This window comes from Akanthomyces muscarius, chromosome 6, assembly GCF_028009165.1.
Source record: "Akanthomyces muscarius strain Ve6 chromosome 6, whole genome shotgun sequence".
Lineage (NCBI taxonomy): Eukaryota > Fungi > Ascomycota > Sordariomycetes > Hypocreales > Cordycipitaceae > Akanthomyces > Akanthomyces muscarius.
This window is the reverse complement of record NC_079246.1, coordinates 1,776,379-1,797,755: the sequence shown is the minus strand read 5'-3', so window position 1 is coordinate 1,797,755 and position 21,377 is coordinate 1,776,379. Positions and strand designations below refer to the sequence as shown.

The 21,377-nt window shown below is 53.3% G+C and overlaps 6 protein-coding genes across 6 annotated transcripts; 3 read left to right on the top strand and 3 right to left on the bottom strand.

The window, feature by feature from the left end:
• Positions 1–2,094: 2,094 nt before the first annotated feature.
• LMH87_000622 (uncharacterized protein) lies at positions 2,095–3,340 on the bottom strand (the record flags this gene model as incomplete). Its single annotated transcript, XM_056198557.1, has 2 exons — positions 2,095–3,160; positions 3,210–3,340. 2 exons carry the CDS (start codon positions 3,338–3,340, stop codon positions 2,095–2,097), a joined length of 1,197 nt encoding a protein of 398 aa, XP_056055495.1.
• Positions 3,341–3,893: 553 nt separating this feature from the next.
• LMH87_000621 (uncharacterized protein) lies at positions 3,894–6,212 on the top strand (the record flags this gene model as incomplete). The annotated part of the gene is made up of 4 exons (XM_056198556.1): positions 3,894–4,057; positions 4,118–4,276; positions 4,327–4,446; positions 4,493–6,212. 4 exons carry the CDS (start codon positions 3,894–3,896, stop codon positions 6,210–6,212), a joined length of 2,163 nt encoding a protein of 720 aa, XP_056055494.1.
• A 367-nt stretch (positions 6,213–6,579) lies between these two features.
• Positions 6,580–11,817, bottom strand: LMH87_000620 (uncharacterized protein; the record flags this gene model as incomplete). The annotated part of the gene is made up of 6 exons (XM_056198555.1): positions 6,580–8,672; positions 9,344–9,442; positions 9,635–11,376; positions 11,433–11,545; positions 11,606–11,672; positions 11,774–11,817. The coding sequence occupies 6 exons, from the start codon at positions 11,815–11,817 to the stop codon at positions 6,580–6,582; spliced, it is 4,158 nt and encodes a 1,385-aa protein (XP_056055493.1).
• A 405-nt stretch (positions 11,818–12,222) lies between these two features.
• On the top strand, positions 12,223–13,148 carry LMH87_000619 (uncharacterized protein; the record flags this gene model as incomplete). The annotated part of the gene is made up of 2 exons (XM_056198554.1): positions 12,223–12,586; positions 12,640–13,148. The coding sequence occupies 2 exons, from the start codon at positions 12,223–12,225 to the stop codon at positions 13,146–13,148; spliced, it is 873 nt and encodes a 290-aa protein (XP_056055492.1).
• Positions 13,149–13,807: 659 nt separating this feature from the next.
• LMH87_000618 (uncharacterized protein) lies at positions 13,808–16,767 on the bottom strand (the record flags this gene model as incomplete). Its single annotated transcript, XM_056198553.1, has 3 exons — positions 13,808–13,978; positions 14,033–16,606; positions 16,750–16,767. The coding sequence occupies 3 exons, from the start codon at positions 16,765–16,767 to the stop codon at positions 13,808–13,810; spliced, it is 2,763 nt and encodes a 920-aa protein (XP_056055491.1).
• Positions 16,768–18,570: 1,803 nt separating this feature from the next.
• LMH87_000617 (uncharacterized protein) lies at positions 18,571–20,974 on the top strand (the record flags this gene model as incomplete). The annotated part of the gene is made up of 3 exons (XM_056198552.1): positions 18,571–18,579; positions 18,948–19,086; positions 19,140–20,974. The coding sequence occupies 3 exons, from the start codon at positions 18,571–18,573 to the stop codon at positions 20,972–20,974; spliced, it is 1,983 nt and encodes a 660-aa protein (XP_056055490.1).
• Positions 20,975–21,377: the final 403 nt, after the last annotated feature.

Below are 21,377 nucleotides of genomic sequence, written 5' to 3'. Positions count from 1 at the left end.
AGATAGTATTCTGGGTTGCCGATGTTGGTAGAGACAAGAAGGTTAGAAAAGCCGAGCGAGCGAGAAGAATAAATGTCGAGGCCTCCGCCCAGCAAGAGGCGGCCTGCACGTTACCTGCCTCTACTTTGACGCCCAAACGGAAGCCGCAGCAGATTGAAGTGGCACCTTGTACCAAGTGGGTGACAAAAAAAGACGCCGTTCAAAGCAATAGAAGCAGTGGCTTATTATTTCTTTTACCTGTCTCGTTTCCTAGTTTTCTTGTTCTCCCTTATTCTGCATACTTACTCTGATTCCTCATTATTTGCTTCATTTTATTTATTTTCCTTTAATCTCTTTCCTTTTACAGTAGCTGACAGCCGCCGGCAATTTTTGATTGTTTTTAGGTGCCTAACTACTAGCCAGCCATATCAGAACGCACTCACCTATTGGAAGCCTGCGTTTTCAGGCAAATTACGCAATGGAGTGGGAAAATAAGACTCTTCCAGCCTGCTCTTTTATTCTAAACAGGGTCCCGTCGTTTTACATGAACTAGCGGCAGCCACCGTAACTTCAGACGATCAGCCCCGCCCCAGCGTCTTATCGCACCCACGAGGACGTTTTGCGACACGCTGCATAGTGACCTTTCGGCAGGCTGGTGCACACTAGGGGTAGTCATATGGCCAGTTTATTAATTGGATAACCGACAGCTCGACATTGTAGGTGGGGAGTATTGTGATTACTCTCGTCGAATAGTGAAACCCTCTCTGCCTTTGTCAAGCTGGTCAGTCTGCTAGCCAGCAAATAAGCTGCCAGTTGCTGCCACTCGCTCCGTTTGCACACACTTGACACTGAGCTTGTTGTCGCGGCCAGTTGGAGCGGTCATAACTGCGAAGTTGCTAAGAAAAATTGCGTCGCAAGTTTGGTATCTGTCGCAGAGTATAGAAATCGCGCACACAAAGCAAAGAACTGAGAGGGACGACTGGTAGGCGTTGTACCGTAGAAGACATTCCCATTCTCCTCGCCGTTTGCCAGCGATGCGGCCGCGCAGCTGCCAGCTGATGAGCACGTTGTAAGGACCCAATCATACTGTCCGTACTGGGTCCTGCAACCTCACCCATGCCGTGTGGGTCTTCCCCATCGCGATTCCGCGCTCTTCCCTGTCGTTGCCACGAGTTTTCCAAATGCAGTATTTCATCCAATATCAAAACAAATTGATTCCGTTGCATCTCATCGTCACAAAAACGTAGCAAAACCAGAGAAAGGCAAAAAGAAAGGGTCTGACCGGGGATTGAACCCGGGACCTCTCACAAGATCGTTTATGCGGACCCAAAGCGAGAATCATACCACTAGACCATCAGACCAAAGTATCTAGTACTTTTTTGGTAGGAAGCTCGTTATTATGGTACCTATAGGGAGTAGTGAAAAAGAATACCGACGGATGTGCATTTAAGACATCAATTACGCCAAAAGCTTGCCTATGGATATTTTCAAATAATAATTTGTGACTGCGCTATGTTTGAAAGGACATGAAGGCGTCCGGGCTGTTGGGTGATGTATTTACGGTTCGGCCCAGCCTTGCAGGGTAGGGACGGTATGAGACGGGAACGTATTACCGCTGTTGTCTATGTGTCGTCTCCTAATTGTTGTTCAAAATTCTACCAAATAATTGGTGTAGTTATATTTGTTTTATGTCTGTTCGAGCGTTGTATGTAATGACTGCATTTACACGGGTTGGGTGTCAAGTACAACCTGCTGGACGTGACGCATTTATGTGCAATTCTGGTGGGTGACCACTGGGTCGGCCCAGCCAAAATGCAGCACCTCTTCATTGCTGGGGATTCAAATATGTAGTAATTTCTAATCCGGGAGTATTCGACCGAGGAAGCGACCCTTTGCGATTTTTCTTGTATGCTAAGGGACTGCCGTATCATCTTGTATCTCTGGCGAGACCAAGACTAGTCATGATTCGCCGCGCTCGACGTTGTCACATCTGCTTAACGCGTTCTATATTTTATTTACATTTATCAGTTGTTATACATGTTGTACATGTTGTACATGTTGTACATGTTGTACATGCCCTTCGTCCGTCTTTTATACAAAACGGTGAACAGTCATCTAAGCACCCAGGTCTCTATCTTTTAGCCACTTTAGAGCGGCTTCTTGACCGGCAGCACTCATTTCATGATCCAGCGAGCCTTGACCAATGTCTAGCATTTGCACCCGCCTCTCGGCCTCACCCGCCAGGTCCTGAATATCATCATCCCATTTCACTCGCTCCTTGAGCTCCACAGCCTCAACACTGCGACGCATAAGCTCACCCAACTCGGCCGCTTGTGCTTGAAAGCTGTTGCCGGCGGCCTTGGGCTTGCGCTTCGACGGCTTTCCGGTGGCAGTCAGCGGTATTGGGTTCGAGTCGTACATCAGCAGTGCTTCGGGTAGTTTGAGAGTGGATTTCCGCGGCGGAAAGACAAGACGAGACTTGCGCGGCGTCTTGACAGCAAAGGCCGGGTCAGCTTCCTTCCCAACCATGGCGTCAATCGCGGCAGCCTCGGCAACCGTCATGGTGAACGAGCGCGGGACTATGAGGCCAGGCGAATGGAACAAGAGACTCGGGCTGGCAAATGCGTCGAAGAGATGAGTAGGCCTGCCAAAGAGGCCAGGCATCTGTTCCTGCAAAAATTGCAGAGGAGACCCTTCTCGGGGCTGAGGCGGCATGATGCTCTTGCTGCCCCGCGTTGTTGGGCGATTGATGCGATGGTCGGGCAGAAACATGGTCCAGTTGTATATGCCATTGTACGCCATGAAGCCTCGGACAGCAAACCGTGCGTGGGGGTGTGCTTCCGTCAATGCTAGCGACGTCGCCATGCTGGCACCGAGAAAGGAGCCGTACACGTAGACGCCACGACGAGCACAATTCCCCGGTGCAAAGTTTTCAGACAGCCATGTGTAGGCAAATGCGGTATCGTGAACCGGCGCCGGCCATTGCGCCGAAGACGGCTTGTCACTGTCGAGCAATGCTGGAGCTGTCCCTGAGAGGCCGTCCCATCGATAACGAATGCTGGCCACGGGCAGTCCCTGCAAAAAGTCTGGCAGCTTGGATTGCGCGCCAGGATGAGCTGGAAGAGGAGGAAGGTGAATCAGAATGGGCTCATCATGCTGTAAATTGCCGAGATTGTGCAGGCTGTCGAGGCATGTTAGCGACAGACACGGACACGAGACGCGCAACGTACTCGACAGTGACATGACCAGAGGAGCCACATCGTACTTCTACGCTGTCAATGGCACTGCTGGTGCTAAAGACGCGTCGAAAAGGCGTATTAAAGCGGCAATGGCGACGGTGCAGCTGTAGCCATCTGTGCATGGTGCCATTGGCGCTGCAGATGGATTGGACGCGATGGGATGATGCGCCTCATGAGACCACACGGTGGCTTTAGCAGTGGAGAGCTGGTGACGCTGCGTGACAACCGTGGAGGCGCGTTAGTGGGGGACTTCAGTGGACTGTGGCGCTGAGGCTGGCGCTAAAAGCACCAAACGGTGCACTGAGGCTGGCCTGTCATTGCTGGAATACAGGGCAGCAGCGTGCCGACTTCCCAGATGACGGTATCCTTCCTTGTTTCTTGGCAGCGATCTGTGTTTTGGATGCCGCCTCTTTCGCAAAGCAGATTAAGAGAATTTCAGCGGGGAACGTTCACCCTTATCGCCAAGAAACGGCCCCAAGCAACGGCTGCCACTTAGTTACCAGTAGTGTGGCCCAAATCTGGTCAAGTGCCGCTGCATGTGAACCGTGCCCCAGAATCTGCCCTCGCCATTTAAACTTTCTTCATTCATCAGCATACTACCACCCGCCTCCGGTCAAAACTGCTCGGCATGCTACCATCATGACGGAATGAGGCTTCTACATATCGTCGCCCATCATGACAGCCGACTCTTCGTCACCACCCAACAGCTCTCCTAGTTCCGGCAAACAGGACCCTCTGAAGCCCCGGCACGACGCCGATGGCACCGCTGCCCCGGGGCCTGATGACCCCCCCCGGGCAAAGGCCAACGAGCCAAATGAGGAGGAAAATCTCGATCATACGTATGCTACCGCCGCGCCGTCTCTGCTGCCACTCTACACGCATATGCTAACTAGTAACAGGCGATGGTGGCTGGTTGCTTCTGCATTCCCCATGATCGCGGGCACACTAGGCCCGGTAGCGTCGGCATTCAGTATTTGCGCTCTGGGCAGACCATGGCGCCAATACGCGCCACCTGGTCAAGACATCCAGACTGCCATGTCTGTGACTGATCCGCCATGGTATGTCGCTTTGTCCCCAAAAAATGTAGCTTACTGACCAGTGTCCCAAGGCTCACTGCCGTCAACGCCGTCCAATTGGCAATGGCGCTCGTCTCCAACGTCTTTCTGCTTCTCAACATGGCCAGACGAGTCAAGTTTTCCATTGCGCAGCCGATCACAATCGTTGGATGGTGCGCTACCCAGCTCCTCGCAAGATATGCAAGCTGACATGTGCAGGTACATCTCTTCATTCTGTCTCATTGCGCTCTGCGCCACCGCTTCTGGACCGCTGGAGCAGGGTCTAGAAAAACCTGCCGAGGACTACATCATGTCGCAGGCCTTTTACTACGGCATTTGGGCTGCCATTCTTTATTTTGTGGTTGCCTCTTTCATGACGGTTACCTTCTGGGGTGCCTCAACTAGCCATTTCAGCAAAAGCTTCGCTTTGACCAACAGCCAGCGCACGCTCATGCTCCAGACCATCCTCTTTCTCACCTATCTCCTCCTCGGAGCTCTTGTGTTTAGCAAGATTGAAGATTGGAACTACCTCGACGGCGTGTACTGGGCTAACGTCACTCTTTTTACCATCGGATTTGGTGATTTTGCCACAACAAAGTCGCTAGCAAGGGCCCTAGTGCTACCGTATGCATTTATTGGCGTTATTAGCCTTGGTCTGGTCATTGCGTCCATTCGTAGCATGATCTTGGACCGTGCTCGGCGGCGTGTTGGCATTCGAATGGAAGAAAAGACAAGAAGAAAACTTGTCCGCAGGTTGACAAGGTCGGGCAATGACAAGATACTGAACCCCATGTCTGGCGAGGACACAAATTTGAGCCCTCATGTCACCAACGAGTACGAACGCCGAAGAGTCGAGTTCGAGCTGATGCGCAGCATTCAAGACCGCGCAGTAACGTGGAGACAGTGGATGGATGTGTCAGCCTCATTTGGAACTTTGGTTGTCTTGTGGCTTGTCGGTGCATTGGTTTTCTGGGCGTCAGAAAGACACTACCAGGACCAATGGTCTTACTTTGATTCATTTTACCTCTGCTTCGTCTCGCTGACTACCATCGGGTATGGCGACCGAGTGCCCATATCCAACGCCGGAAAATCCTTCTTTGTCTTTTGGTCGCTACTGGCCCTACCCACCATGACTGTCCTCATTTCGCACGCTGAGGATACTGTTGTCAAATTTGTCCGAGATATAACAATCAAACTCGGCGCCGTCACAATTCTCCCACGCGACAGACTTATTGCGCAAATGGAAAAGGAACATCTCAAGGAATACAACAGTCACCAATCCAGCCTGCGAATCGAAAGTGGTCTCTCGCGCTGGCGGAGTGGATCGAAACACGCAATGCATAGCGCCGACGACCCAAACGCCGACGAAGGTACACTGCGAAAACGTCGGAGGCGCGCCGCAAGACACACGCATCTGCGCAGCGTGGCTTCCAAGATTCGGCACGCTGCTGCCGTATCCGCCCAAAATCAAGGCCATCAGCATCGCGAACTCGACGATCTGCCCACAGGCAAGGAGTTTCACCTGCTCCTCATTGCCGAGATCAAATCCGTGACGCAGCACCTGCGCGAGGACAAGCCGCGCCGGTACTCGTTTGAGGAATGGGCCTGGTTCCTGTGGCTGCTCGGCGAGGACGAGCGGGACGCCCATACGCATCGCAAGGCTAGGCCGGACGAAAAGCGGAACCACGACGTCGCGGCGGATCAGAACCGGCGGCACAAGGACGCGCATGCCCAACCGTTCAAGTGGTCGTGGGTCGGCAGCCGGAGCCCGCTGACGGCTGATCAGGAAGAGAGCGAGTGGGTGCTGGACCGCCTGACGTTTCGCCTGCAAAAGGCACTCGAGGAAGACGCCGATAGCGAAGAGACTGCGGCGGCCGCCGCCAAAAGGTGCATGGCTCCGGATACAGAGTTGGAGATGACGCGCACCCAACAGTCATGATCGCGATGTATACTCTGTCATGTTTTTACATGTTTTTAAAATATCAAATTTGGCGGACTAGTTGGCAAATGTCATCACTTTCTGTAATGTACTGTTTCATGTAATTACATTTCTTTGAAATATCAAATATCACGCACTTATTGACATTTGTCATTGCTTATTATTTGGAGTGTACTCTACACCTATCGTTGTCAAGTACAGAAAAAATCGCCGACGCTACATCGGCAACGTTGTGCCATGGAGAATGAAATGCTGGTATCGTGCCAGCATTGGGTATCAGAGCTCAACGCCACATCCAACCATAATATTCCGTACAGTTCTCAAACACGCGATATAAACCATCACATACATACACAACTCACAACCTCTAATCGCCAAGTAGAAGTCTTTTGTTTCTCTTAATCACCGCATTCAGCCCCTTCTCCAGCTTGTCCGTGTCCTTGCGCGTCGCCGCCAGCGCGGCCTCGGCCTCCTCGACGCTCATCAGCGCCATGGTGCCCACGCCGCGCTGGGTGCTGCTGGCGCCACCGCCGCCGCCGCCGTTCTTGACCATGTCGACGTTGCCGCCGAGCGTCAGGCCCGGGGGCGCGCCAAAGTCGTGCACGGGCCGCGCGCTGCCGCTGTCGACGGCGCTGTAGATGCCGACACCGGCAGCCGCCTCCGGTCCGTAAAAGTACGGCGCGAGCTGATTGAGACTGGCGGCGGCTGCATCGCGCAGGGGGGCTAGGCTGCCCGACGCGGCGGCAGCGGCCTTACCGCTGGCGCCCAGGTTGAGGCGTGGCAGCACGTACTGGTTGATGTAGCTCAAGGCCTCGTCGCGTTGCAGCTTGCCAAAAGGGTCCTGCGACTCGGGCCTGGCGGCAACGGGAAAGATGTTGGGTCGCCCGTTGGGGACGGCGCGGCCCTTGACAATCGAAAACGCGCCAGAGCTCTTCTGGTGTCGAGGCGCTGTGAAAGAACCCGCCGAGTCGCCCGTTTGCGCAACCGCGTCTTGCAGCTGCAAAAATTTATCCTCCTCGTCCTCTGCCAGTCTGCGGACGCAGTCACCATAGCGGCTGATGAGCATGCGGCTGCCGTCCACGCGGCACTGCTTGCGGACTGGCTTGCCAGACTCGAGAACCGCGAGGTCCTCAGGCTGAATTTCGCCGCACTTGCATCCGCTGTCCTTGCAGGCGCCAGGCTTGCTGCCAGCGCTTTGCTTTCCAGTAGCAATGGAACTCAGCGGGGCAACTGGTTTGAGGAGGCTGAGTTGCTCAATGGCAGTAGTGAGATTCCTAAAAATATCCTCAAATACGACCGAAGGACCCTGAGGAGGTGCGATAGGCTCATCATCCTCGGGAGCCGAATCTTGTGCTGTCGGTGATGGAGGCTGCGGTCGCGGTGGCACAAGCACAGTCTGCTCTAGAACTTTCCCAGACTTGCTCTTCACGGGCGACTTGTTCTCGGCAGGCTCTACTTCCGGCTCCGTGCTTCTAGGCTCTCTCTTCTGAGAGACTTCGGATTCTGGCGCAGGCGCTGAGGCATGCTTTTCCTTGACAGGCTTCTCTTTAACAGGCTTCTCTTTCTTCTGCTTCTTCTTGCGACCAAGAACAGGCGCGTGAACAGCCTCGTCAGCTGCAGCCGCCTCGGCAATGGCCTTCGTGTCTTGCTTCAGGGCATCCTTGCGCTGCTTGCGTTGCTGGCTCTTTGTGGTCTGACGGATCGCCGCACTGCCAATTCGGCTGGGTGGAGGCGAGCCAGCGCGGGAAGCTGAGACGGAAGCCGAGACAATGGACGCACTATCGCTAACAGTCTCGCTCGCAGGTGTCTCAGGCCGCTGAACGAGGGACATGATACGCGATGCGATAGGCGACATGATGGAAGGCGACTCCATTTTGGCTGGCGTCATGACCCGTATAGATTTTGGTCCTGTTCTGGGTGTCACCGCGACGGCCTTGGCAGTCTCTGCTGGCTCACTGTCATTCAAGGAGCCGCGACGGCTGTCATGTGGGCTACCGATGGTTTCTGGTTTCTTGCCCGCAGCATGCTTCCCTTGAATAGCAGTATTGGGGATTGCCAGTTTCGGAGCGGCAGGAACACTAGAGGCGCCCTTCGTAACCTTGGGTGAACCGAGAGCAGGGAATTCTTCGTCAGCCAGAGTTGGCAGCTTGTGCATCAAGGCAGGTTTAGCAATCGGAGCTGGAACAGGTGTTGACGGAGGCTCTTTGGAGACGACTGGTGGTCTTGGCTCCAATCCTGGAGGTGGTCGCCTCACGCTTGGTTCCGGAGAAGGATGACCATGAGGTGCGATGCTTCCTCCATCAGACACAGGGTTGTAGATGGGTTCGGGGTGCCCGTGTGAATGCGTTGCTGTAATGTATCCATCGAGTGACGTAGCCAGGTCCTCTATGTCGTTTATGTCGTCCGCAACAAGAGCATCGACTGAGCTTATTGCATCCGCCAAAGAAGGCAAATCGTCGTCTAGCAGAGCAATGTTAGTCCATGATATATGGCCGGTGTGAGATGTGCGCAGCAAATGTCAGATGCTACGAAATGCCAATTTTAGATACAGGAGTAGAAGTCTCGCTACGGCTCCCATCATCGCGTTCCACAGTATACAAGAACTCAAAGAGCGTAAAAATAAAGGGGTATTGGTGCTATATTTCGTCCATCGACACCCCAAGGGGTTCAGGCGAGCTGTTAACGTACATGGGGGAACTGTGGAGGACGATGATGGCTTGCCTGACTTGACCCCGAAACCAAATGACCATTCTCGCCTGCAGCCTGCTTCGGGCCCTCCAGCGTATAATATATATAGAAACACAAACTCCTGTGTGAAGGCACGGAGCATTGAGTGATGCCGTGTCGCACAAGAAAGAAACTGACGCCATGCCATATTGCAAATCTTTTCGGTTCTCGCCCTGAGTAACCATGATCTCGCAAACGCCTGCTTGATGCATGTCCCATGCCTCGTGGGCAACAGCTCTCAAGCTATCCCCGTGATAAAAAAGTACACAAACGCCACCACGATGACTCTGGAAAAGCGCAAAAGAAAAGGAATAGCAAGAAAAAACAGTCATGGCCATGACATCGCATCAACTACCAACGGCCATAACCGGCATTGTACATCATGTTGGGATTGTTGTACCCACCTTGATTCTGGCTGTTAAACAGCCCCTGTCCGGCTCCGACATTGCTCTGCGTTTGGTGCTGCATTCTAGCTTGGAGAATGCTCGGGTCCGCAAGATCTACTAAGCCACTCCCCCCCGAGGAGGAAGTGTTAGCATGTCTATGCTTCTTCCCCTTCTTCTTCTGCTTCGAGGCGAAGTCTTGGAAAGCTCCAGGATGGTTGCCATAGAGCGATGCAAGGAGACCGGAAGCAGGAGCTGGGGTAGAGGTGGAGGATGGGTACTGGCTGGACAAAGAAGATAAGATAGACTCACGCTTTCCTGATTCGTGGCTTTGGTTATTTCCACGGTTTCGTCCAATAAGGCTTTGAAGAAGGTCGTTTGAAGAATCCTTGGGGACATTGTAGCCCGAAGAGCCGAATCCTTGAGCAAACATGCTTGGTGGCGTTCCGGTAGACTTGAGGCCAGGGGGGGGGCCAGGCATCGATGAGGCGTAGAACTGGCTGCCCTGTGACTGGAAGGAGCCGGGCATCATAGAAGACTGCTGTGCCATGATGCGCGGGTTGGCAGCTAGCTTGACGTTCGTGGTCGATGCGCCGCTATCGTTGGCGAAGTTGAATCGGGATGACTGGCGGTTATGGCCCTGTCCCTGGCCTTGAGATGAGTTGCTTGGCCCACCAATACCGGGAGGATACTGGTCGGTGTAGGAAGCCTGAGAACGGAGACCAATCTGCTGAGGTGTCATGGATCTGGGTGTGGCGGTTGCAGTTGCCACGCCAAAAGCTGAGCCACCGAGCGTCGGGCTAAACATGCCGTCGGCCGAGCCTCTTTGGATTGGAGTAATGCGTCGTTGGTCAAATCCGTGGCCGTCCCGGTCTCTCCCTTCGGGCTCACCACCAAGGGCATGACTGCCGCCACCTTCAACACCATCTTCTGAGCCTTCCAAGACTTCAAGCTGGTCCTCATTTTCGGTGCGCGAGTCTTTGTCTTCCCGCATGGCCTTTCGCTTCTCACCCCCGCGGATGTCGAACATGGGAGGACCGGTGTCTTCGCCAGTCTGTGTTATAAAATTAGGTAGTGTGCACGTGTTAAGAATGTCAAGAAGTGCTTTGATTGCACTAGGCGGCGTAGCAGCTTGAGCAGTAGGAGGCGGGTTTCGCGGAGAAGTCTCTGCCGTTGCAGGTTTTGGTTTCGAGGATGTCGCTTTCGAGGTGGAAAGTTCCGGGACTTCCACACGCTCTGGCTTCTCCACGGCAACGGGAACCGACGTTGAGGCAGCAGGGCTAGAAGCAGCACCGCTCGTGGCATAAGATCCCCTACGACTGCGCACCGGCAGTCTGGCCCAGTTCGCGGACGAAGGAAGGGCAGACGAGTCACCAGTCTCCGACTCTTCTTTGCTCAGCGACCTAGCCATGGGCTGTGCAACAGGTGCCGGGGCGGAGACAGGCACAGGCATAGGTGGCGGTGTCGGATGGGAAACTTGTCGCGAGGCGGCTCGAGAAGAGTTACCACCGCCAGGTAGAGGACGCTGGGTGTGGATGCTGTTCATGGAGGACAGATCCTGTCTCGTATAGCTATCCTCTTCGTCTCCCTGCTCATGCAAAAACATACAGCCCGGGTTGTTGCACTTTTCGTTCTTCAGCCAGGCGGAACAGTATTTAGTCGTACCGTGCTGCGCCTTCAAAACCCGGTCGCCGTTATGAGAGCCGTGAACGGCTTGGATGCAACGCATAGCCTCGTCCGGAGTTTCAAAGGTGACATATATGCCGAGTGAATGATGCTGGCCGTCGGGGCTTTTGCGATTGCTAATCGAGATCTTTTGGATATTCCCGTATTGGCCGAAAAATTCGGGCTTTCGTAGCGTCTTAAGTAGTTCGTCCTCGCGTACAGTTGGTGCCAAGCCGGTGATGTAGACCAAATTCTTTTGTACGACTCGTACACCGACCAGGTTCTTGCGATTCTCCTTCTCGGCCTCGCGCTTCTGAACTTCTTTTTGCCGTTGTTCTTGCACCCGTTTCTTTTGGTTCTTTTGAATATTGGCGCGGAATTGGGCGACTCTGTCGACGGACACTGTCAGCGAATCCTGAACTCAAACGCATTTTGTGAGACATACTCTTCTTGTGTAACAACTTTCCACTCGATCGTCTTCTCGTCATAAGGTCTTCGACACGCCGGGCATAACCCGTTCATGTTGCTCTTGATATTGTTGAAGCAGAACTGACAGACCTGCGGGACGGCTGTTAGCTCCTTCCTCAACGAGTATATTAGCGATTTCTGAGAACGCACCTGATAGCCACATGGGCATGGTCGGAAGTTCTTGTCCGACAAGTCGAACTCCTCGATGCAGAGGGGGCTGCGATGCAAAGTCAGTCACAGTGGGCGGGTGGCGCGAGCCTGTCAGTTTGCGGCAAGCTCCTTATAGCTCCCTGGGAGCGCGGCCAGGCGTAAACATACCAGACATCTTCCTCTTCGTCCAAGAATGAATCCTGCGGCGCCATGGTGAATGTGTGAGGGGTTGAGAGGGGTTAATAAATGAAACAACGCGTCAAGATGTAGCGCTACTAATGAACAGGAGAACGTGAATAATCCAGCACTTCAGGTTCTGACGGGCGAGAAAGTTCCTAGCGCCCGACACCCGGCTAGGATTAGGCCCATTTGCATCATCACGTGATACAAGTGCCGACCCACCTATTGGAAAGTATTAGTGCGGTACATGTGTTACCATGAACTGTTCCAGTGCTAGGAAGTAATCTACTAAGATCGGCAGATCCCCGGAGATTTGGACAGCGAGCAGTTAATGTGAGGCCCTGAACGACACCAAGCATCGAAGCCGTCGAACATCGCAAACTACCCAGTCCACCTATTTATTTGTCAATTGGCCACATCAGCGTACCAAACCGGCCATGGCGACGAAGATGACCAGAAGCGGCTCGCTGGCTTCAACTCTGAGGTCAGGAAAGCAGTCCCTCCAGAGCCGGAATGCCCCGATCACCCGCAGCCTCTCGACCACTGCGCCAAAGCTGGTCGCGATGCCGAAGGATGTCCAAAACATGAGAATGGCTCCGCGCGACCACATTGGCGAGCTCAAGGCCCCAATTGTCAACCCCGCCGACAAGTATCAGAGCAAGGCGGATAACATGCACCGCTACGGCGCCTGGGTGATGGGCTGTCTCCCGAAATACGTCCAGCAGTTCTCCGTTTGGAAGGATGAGCTCACCATCTACATTTCCCCGTCCGGCGTTGTTCCCACCTTTACTTTTCTCAAATGTTCGTATAGCTGCATGCAGGTCAAGTCAAAACCTAGCTGACAATCCTCCTAGACAATACCGCTGCCGAATTCACCCAGGTCAGCACCGTTACTGCCGCCGATTATCCCACCCGCGACAAGCGCTTCGAGGTTGTGTACAACCTGCTTTCTGTCCGTCACAACTCTCGCATCCGAGTCAAGACCTATGCCGACGAGACTTCGGCTGTCCCTAGTATCACTGGTCTCTTTGACGGCGCCAACTGGTACGAGCGCGAAGTCTACGACCTGTACGGCGTCTACTTTACCGGCCACCCCGATCTCCGCCGAATCATGACCGACTACGGTTTCGAAGGCCACCCTCTTCGCAAGGATTTCCCTCTCACTGGCTACACCGAGATTCGATATGATGAGGAAAAGAAGCGCATTGTCACGGAGCCTTTGGAGCTTACGCAGGCCTTCCGTAACTTTGAGGGTGGCTCCAGTGTTTGGGAGCAGGTTGGCAAAGGAGATGACCGCAAGCCTGAATCCTTCAAACTTCCTACGCCGAAGCCTGAGGAGAAGAAGGAGGAACCCAAGAAATAGTCTTCCTCTGCTCTGTAGTGTACATTTTCTTTGCAGTGTTAGAAATTGCAACAATGCAAGCCCTTTTGTTCAACAATCATCACCCTGCCTACACAACTATCCCGCCTCAACGTTCAATGCTTTGCCTTGCGAATAAATCTGGCTAAAACATGTACTGTGTTCACATTTGAGCATGTCAAGTCCTTCTGTACCACGTTTGATCGTTCCATCGACTCAAGAATATTTCACAAAGTTCACTATTCGCTATGCCTGCCCATTCTAACCTTCTTACCAGCACCAAGAAAGAAACGATGGCACAAAATGAAGACCTGGCTCCAGCTTGTAAAAAAAAGATATTAGAATCGAACAAAAGAAAACACGTTCTGAACATCCATCCCACCCAATGACTTGCGCCGAATCTGAAGATTCCCAAATGGTGGAGGACCAGGCCTCGAAAATTTATATATGACCCCCGATCTGAATTGACCAAGAAAAGAAGATACATGTACAAAGAAAAGAAACTCCAGCATATGCAAAGAGGACCGACGCACGCTAAGTGTTGGTATTGGCTCTTGTGCTGGAAAAGTCTCCGGCTGCAGATAATTGCTCCTAGACAAGAGCACAGCCATTTGACAGAGATGTGAGCGTCAAACAGCCGCTTGGCTCAGGCGACTAGCCCTTCAGTTTTCGCGGTACTCATAATAATCCTTATCCCCTTTGTCGTATGACTTGGACTCTCCGTAGTCATAGTCGTTGTCTTGGCTATCTCCATGGTCATCTTCATATATTTGAGCATCGTCGACGTAATCAACCGAGCCTTCGCCACCGGACTCGGCGTACTGAATAGTAGACTATCCATTGACTTCGTTAGCTTCATACTTGGCGGTGGCCACGCTATTACGTACCCGATGATATTCGAAATTATATTGATCCATATCTTGCTGGTCGCCCTCGCCCATGCCCTGCTGCGCGAGATATTCTTGTTCTTGTTGCTTGCGTCTGGCTTCCTCCTCCAAACGCTTTTGCTGTGGAGAGACGGGAATGTTCATCTGTGGATGCATAGCCTGCACAATGGCCAAGTAGCTGTACATGAAGTTACTGAGGAGAACTTGGCTAAGTAGCGGTCTGCGCGGATTAGCAAGCTTAATATGCGCCATCCGGTAGATTGCACGCTCCTCCAGCAGAGGAAATCTTGTCCAGTTGTAGTCGACATCTGGCTGTAAAGGCTTATAGATGGGCTCATCTGGCACATGTAGCAGAGAATTCTTCTTGGTGCTCTTCTCCTTCTCCTTCTCCTCTTTCTTCTTGCCTCCGCCGAAGATCGATGTAAAAATGTTCCCATCCTTTTCTCTCTTCGAGTCACTTTTTCTCATGCTCTCCTTTCTCCTTTCTTCTTGCAACTTGCCATCAAAGGAGTCACGATCAAGGACAAGACTCTCACGTCCTTTGGAAGCAGTCTTGTCAATTGAGGTTTGGAGCACATCCAATCGAACGTTGTCTTGGACCTTTTCTGCAAGTGCCTTGGCCTTTGACTTTTTGCTCTCGTCCTTCTTCTTATCATCAGTCACACCTTTGAGCCACTTCCAAGCGCCACTTGACTTGAAGCTAGAAGCGTCGTCATCTTTGTCTTTCTTGGACTTCTTTTCGTTCTTGCGCTCATCTGGGCCAAGTGTAGGAATAAAGGTCAAAGCATCGGTCCTGGTGTTGCCGCCTCCCGGCAAGCTTGGGTTTGAGGCTAGACCTTCACTCAAGGTTTGGGAGTGAGGCGGCGGTGACTTTGGTGTATACTGAGGTGAGTGCTGTTGATACTGCACATGCTGTGATTGCTGCTGCTGAGACTGCGCGTGTGGGCCCTGCTGTTGCTGATGCTGGGCTCCATACGTTTTGCTTCCATCGTTGGCTCCCGCATCGCGACTATTGCGCGGAAAAGCGTCTTCCTGGACAGCGTCAGATTGAGCGTCATCGCTGGGAGCGTTTCTTTGTGATGAGGATCTCTGAGGAAAAGAGTCGGATTTATTTGTTTCGTAAGTTGGTGAAGTTGGTGAAGTTGGTTGTTCGGTAACGGAGATGGCTGGAGGCGAAGACGGATTGCGAACGGATATGGTTTCTTCTCCGTAAATATCCTTCGAATCGTTGGACGTCCTAGAACCGGGTGCTGTGCCTTCAAGCGCTGCGAGCGCAGCAGGTGACTCTTGTGAGAACTTGTGCTGGCGGCGAACAGCACGGTTTGGTCTTGAGAAATTTTCATGAATCGGCTCTGACTGAACTCGCACTAGGCCGTGGTCCCTCGGCGCATCTGGGAGAGGAGGGCTAGCCATCGGCAAACTCTCGCTCTCCTGCTGGCGGCTTGTGATGCGCCGAGACGCAGTTCCTCGATTGCTGGTGCGAAGGCTACCTCCTTTGCGATATGTTGTCCGCGTTGACCGACGAAGGCCCATGCCAGGGGCCATAGGCAAAATTGGCATATCGTCTCGATTGTCTTGCGCGTCGCCATATTGAGCCTGTGTTTCTTGCGAAAGCCTCTGTACAGCCCCGGCAGGGTCATTCACTAGTTCCTCTAAACTGAGTTCGCGGGATTGGGCACGCTGCCGTGATCTTTGTCGTTCCAACCGCTCAGCGCCGTCCATATAGCTTTCCACTCCAGAGCCATTAGAATCTATTTGATGAGAAAGCATAGACTTTCTGCGTCGCAAAGAGCTCGATTCGCTGCTTTCCCCGTCTCCATCTATGGACAGATGGCTGTCGCCAGAGCGCCGTCTGATTGAGTTGACTCGATTCTCTAGGAACGATTTGAATTCTGACGGGGCTAGCTCTGGGTGAACTCTGGCCGGCACCCAGAGTAGTCTTGATGGGTCATCCTCGTCGTCATTTCCGGTTGGTGCTATCGAAGGTATTGAGGACAGCGTCATGGGCATATCCGGATCAACTCGGTTGCCAACATCCATGGATAGACGACGCAGGGCCTGCAGATTGCTGAGTTCTTGGGCGATATCATTTGGGTTGTCAATATTCGTGAGGGGAAATTGCGAGCCGGAAGCGTCTGCTTGGACATCTCTGAGGGATACCGGCGAGGAGGGCACAGACGGAGGCTGCCCACGGTGGCCCTTTTCAAGAGAGCTCGATCGGTGCATAGAGTTGGGCAGATGCAGTGTTTGCGACTTCTTCAGCCCTTGGTCGTGATGCGAAGTTTGTGAGGCATTTGGGTAATCGGTAACGGAGCGTTTGAGCGGCTGTCTGTCGTTGCTGGCGTGGGAGCCGAAGCGAGAGTTGTGCGGCCCTATCTGTTCTTGATACCCGTCGTTAACGTAACTAAGCGGCCGGCCACTCTCCTGGGGAGAGTGGGGAGAGTCATCCTCATCGCCGTATAGGGTTCCAATCGCTTCGGTGACATGATGGCTGGGATCGGATATCGAGAGCTGGGTCGCATGACCGCGTTTGACGTTGAAGCCGTCGCCCAATCTGGACTGCGGCCCTTGGCTCTGGAGATATCGTTAGTAAAGGCTTTGCAGCGTGTCCAGCGAAGGGTGCAGGAGGGTTCCCAAGGCTGAGGATTCTGCCGAAGAAGCAATAGCAGCGTCGTATGGTAGTCGCGCCGGACGTAACGTGAGGAAGCACGACATACCATCGTTGAGGGTGGCATATTGGCCGAAGACAAGGCCGACCCGCCAAAAGTCCCCGTCTATAGACTGTCTCGCACAGTGCAGCCGATTTTGATCGTTATTCTCTGTCGTCCTGCATGTAGGGGTCCTAGGTTGCGGTTGGCGCGTAGTGGCGCTGTCGTCAAAACGGGGGGTCAAGAAACCCGACAACTCCTGAGAACGGTGGCTGTCATGTAAGTACTACTGTCGCATGACGCGCCGAAGCGAAACAGGAGGAAGCGGATGGTCCGGATAAGGCGTCGGTTCGCGATATCTTGCGGGAGGGCGATCAAGAGCGGGCTATGTTGGACGATTTCACTGCTGGGCCGGTGTGGTAACTGACGGCGATGTCCTGTCCCTGGAGGCCCTCATGGCGCAGCAACCTGGAGAAGTCACTGGTACCTGGCTGGACAGTGCCTGTGCCAAGGAAACGGGGCAGCTGGCGGCGTGCTTGAGCGGCCCCACAAGGTACCTCCATGTACCTATCAGTGGCCGTGGCTGGCAGCGTCCACAAGGCTAGTCGAGTTCCTCCCAATTGCCGCCCACATCACGTGGCCCATGGAGCGAGGGACTCTCTATCTGTACGACCGTTCGTTCATTTATTACCACTCGCTGGGTAATAAAATACGCAATACTGTAATATATACTAGTAGTATTGCGCCAAGAAGTTATTCACCGACCGACCGACCACAGGCCCGACGCCCAGCCCTAGCCGAGATGTTGGTGCATTGACCTGGTGACGCAAACTTGGACAATCCCATAGCTAGATCTCAGTCTGTGGCTGGTGGCCGCGCGCAAGCGCCTTTGAGATTCTCTGGCTGTGCTCAAAGCCACCAACTTGGGCAAAGAGTGTTGGCCGCCACCCGGCACACCAACAAGAAAGTGACATCCTGCCAGACAACGTCGCCACCTTTACAAACAGACCGCCAAACAGGGGTAGGCCTCGATGCCAGTACAGGTCTCGAACTGGAAACAGACTGCCACGGAGCTGAGGAAAGCTTGGTGAAGAAACTGCATCCACGCGGCTTATGGGATAGCAACGGACGAAAGTAAACACACGTTAAGCATATAACATGAGAGACTCTATTCCTCTGAAAAGGGCTAAAGTGAATGCCTGCATCGCGGGTTCAGTTGGGGGTGGTGCAGTGTAGCCGTATTGTACCAGTATTACAGGCTGTAAGTTGGAGACACCCCAACCTGTCACCTGTCTGCAACTCTGCTAGCGGTGATGAGCCTAGCATAGCCACAAGTGCTTAAAGAAAATATTTAATGACACCACAAGTCTCAGACATGAAAAGTAAAGAAGTAAGAAAATAAAATAAATAAAAATAGCTCTCGTTTAACTTGCACCCAGACTGTGCAACATCCATCTTATTACTCAATTGCTGCCCTACCAATAAATAACTACCTACCTGCCTACTGGGTACCTAGCCATCCAGCCATCTAGCCAAAGCTAACAAGACCACCCCGAAATTGCCCCACAGCGCATTTTCCCCTTGCGCCTCGCAAGCTGTGGCACCCACCCTTGTTGTCTTTGTACCAAAAAATTATCTCCAGGGCCCCATAAGAGCTCACTGCCTTAGCACCGCTCCAGCACTCTGGCGACCGCGCGAACACTAAAATCGAATCGCCTTTGCTGCAGCGCGCGCCGCAACCTATTCTCCTCGCCTCATCTCCAACCCCCGACTTCCACCATTTCGTCTTCCTTTCTGGCGTCGCATCCTCCCTATCGCCAACCGTCCTTGATTCCCTGACTCCTCTTTTAATATACCAGTTCCGCGCGCATCTGTTTTTTACGCGATAGAATGGCCGCGGTAAGTCACTGCTTCTATCCCCTATCTTGGTTGCCTTGCAGCTGCTGTGCATGTCGGGGCGCCGCCTCCAACAACGCGTGCTGCCAGCTGTAACGAGCTGCCGGCCCAGCAGGTGATACAGCAAACGGGCTCGTTCGCAATTTGCTCACCCCTCGTGCGACTGCATCTGCCTCGTTCTCTCCCTCTTGCTTCCCTCCTGTGCCTCGTTCTTCCCTTCGCATCTGCAACAGTGTTCGCGACATCGCAAAAAAAAAACCATGACTCAATCATTCTACGCTGCCCGGCCGCCAGCACAGACAAACGCACACCCAGCTTCCATTCAATGGGGTCAGCAACGCCTTCCAAACAACATGGCTAATTTGAACCAGCCTAGGACATATAACAACAACCAAGGCTACATGCAGAACGGTGGTGTCCCTCAGCCGGGAGCTGCTCCTCTTCTGCCGAACCAGGGCCGTGTCATCCAGAATGGTCCTATGCGAGTTCTCTGCATCGCTGATGTCCGAGGTACTTACCACCTGCAAATTTGTTTTCTCGGAATGCAAAGCTGACTTCCCTAGGTAACCTGCGATCGCTCAACGACCTTGCCAAACAGGCCCGCGCCAACTACATCATCCACACTGGCGACTTCGGTTTCTACGATGATACATCTCTCGATAGGATCGTCGAGAAGACGCTGAAGCACGTCGCCCAGTACTCTCCCCTCATCCCAGAGCCCGTCAAGAAGGCCATCCAACAAGGGGGACCTGGCCCCATCAAGTCTCGATTCCCCGCTAGCGACCTGCCTCTCTCCGAGCTCCCCTTGCTTCTTAGCGGCGAACTCAAGCTCGACGTGCCTGTTCACACTGTTTGGGGTGCCTGCGAAGATGTTCGTGTCCTTGAAAAGTTTCGATCCTCCGAATACAAGGTCCACAATCTCCACATCATTGATGAGGCCAGATCCATGCTGCTAGAGATTGGCGGCGTCAAGCTGCGTCTGCTGGGTCTCGGTGGTGCAGTTGTTATGCACAAGCTCTTTGACAATGGAGAGGGCCGCACCACCATCGCCGGTGGACAGGGCACGATGTGGACTACCCTTCTCCAAATGGGTGAGCTGGTAGACACTGCTCACAGAGTTTACGATCCGACCGAAACTCGCGTCTTCATCACCCATGCCTCTCCCGCTAGAGAGGGTATTCTTAACCAGCTTTCCGTGGCACTGAAGGCCGATTTCTCAGTCTCGGCTGGCCTTCATTTCCGCTACGGAAGCTCTTACAACGAGTTCAGCGTCAACCCTACGCTTGACCACTACCGTGGCAAGCTCGCTGCCTCCAAGGCCTCCTTCAACGACGTTTGGGAAACTGTCAAGGGCGAGGTTGAGCCCGCCATCGCTCAAAATGAAGCTCAACAGAACCTCCTCAAGAACGCCCTCCAGATTGTAGAAAAGATGCCTACTACCGCCGCTGGCGGCAACCCCTTCGGCGGCCCGGTTAGTGGTCATGCTGCCCTCGGACAGGTTGATGAGAGCGCATTTAAAAACATGTGGAACTTCAACTTGGCCGATGCCGCTTTTGGCTATCTTGTTTTGGAGATCCAAGACGGCCGTATTGGCACAGAGATGCGCGCTCAGGGTTTCAACTTTTCTCATAGAGGAGCCAAGCAGCAGCCTGGCTCTGCCGCCAGTGCGCCCGTCACATCAACCTCTGCCAGTGCCCCTACACCTCCTCCCGCTTCTGCAGCCCTCGCTTCTCGTCCGGCTCCCGAGAAACACGAGAAGCATGAGAAGCATGAGAAGCAGACCAAGGGTTCCACACCAGCCAAGCCGGCCACTCCTCAGCCCAACCAGAGCAACGCCAACAAGGACTCGGAGAAGACTCCTGCTTCAGCCAACGGCGGCCCTGAGCCTGTTAATTCCCCACCTCCCAAGATTGTCCCCTCCGATATCATCGGTCTGTTCATCATGAATGTCAGCACAGAGGATCAGTGTCGCGAATTGTTCAACAACGAGGACAAGGCGAAGATTATCAAGATCGACAAGTGGGGTAGCTCGAACAAGGTTGTTCAGTTCAAGAACATCATCGAACGAGACACTGCCATGAACAATCTGCCAGACTCCGTCAAGACAAGGACCTCGGAGGACCGCAGCAAGCCCTGGGTTAAGATCTTCCAGCCCCGAGAGACCAAGGTCAGTGCTCGTGGTGGTGCTGGAAACTGGGGCGGCAGTGGACGCGGCGGTGCCAGCGCCAGCGGATACCGCAGTGCTGGAGGAGCCAGTGACTCTGAAAGCAACATTCGCGGTGGGCGCGGTGGGCGCGGTGGTCGCGGCCGAGGCGGTGACCGCGGCCGAGGTGGTCGCGGCCGCGGAGGCAAGGGTGACGCTGGCACATCCTCGCCCGCTGGCGCCGGCGCAGAGTAAAGAGACGGCGTAATGTTCTGGCCGATTGGAAGAAAAATTAATTTGGTATCTGGTGGTGGCAGAAAGACGACAATATTTGGGGAGAAGTGTGTATTTACTATTTGTTTTCTGCAAGGAAGAAAAAAGAATAGGATGGGCGATTCCTGGTACTTGTACTTTATGATGCTACGGACATTTTGCCCGGCCGGCGGCATTGGGGATTTGCCTTGATATTTTCCAAGTTGTACGGAGTTCAGCCACAGAGAGTTATTTTGTTTAAAAAGCAGCGAAAAAAACAACGGAACATATATCCATTTACTGTGGACTAATTCAGTGGTGACTTTTTGGAGTGATTTTTCCGTTCTTGTCTATAATACATTCTATACAATAGTTTCTAGGCAAGAGGTAAGCAACAGAATTGTAA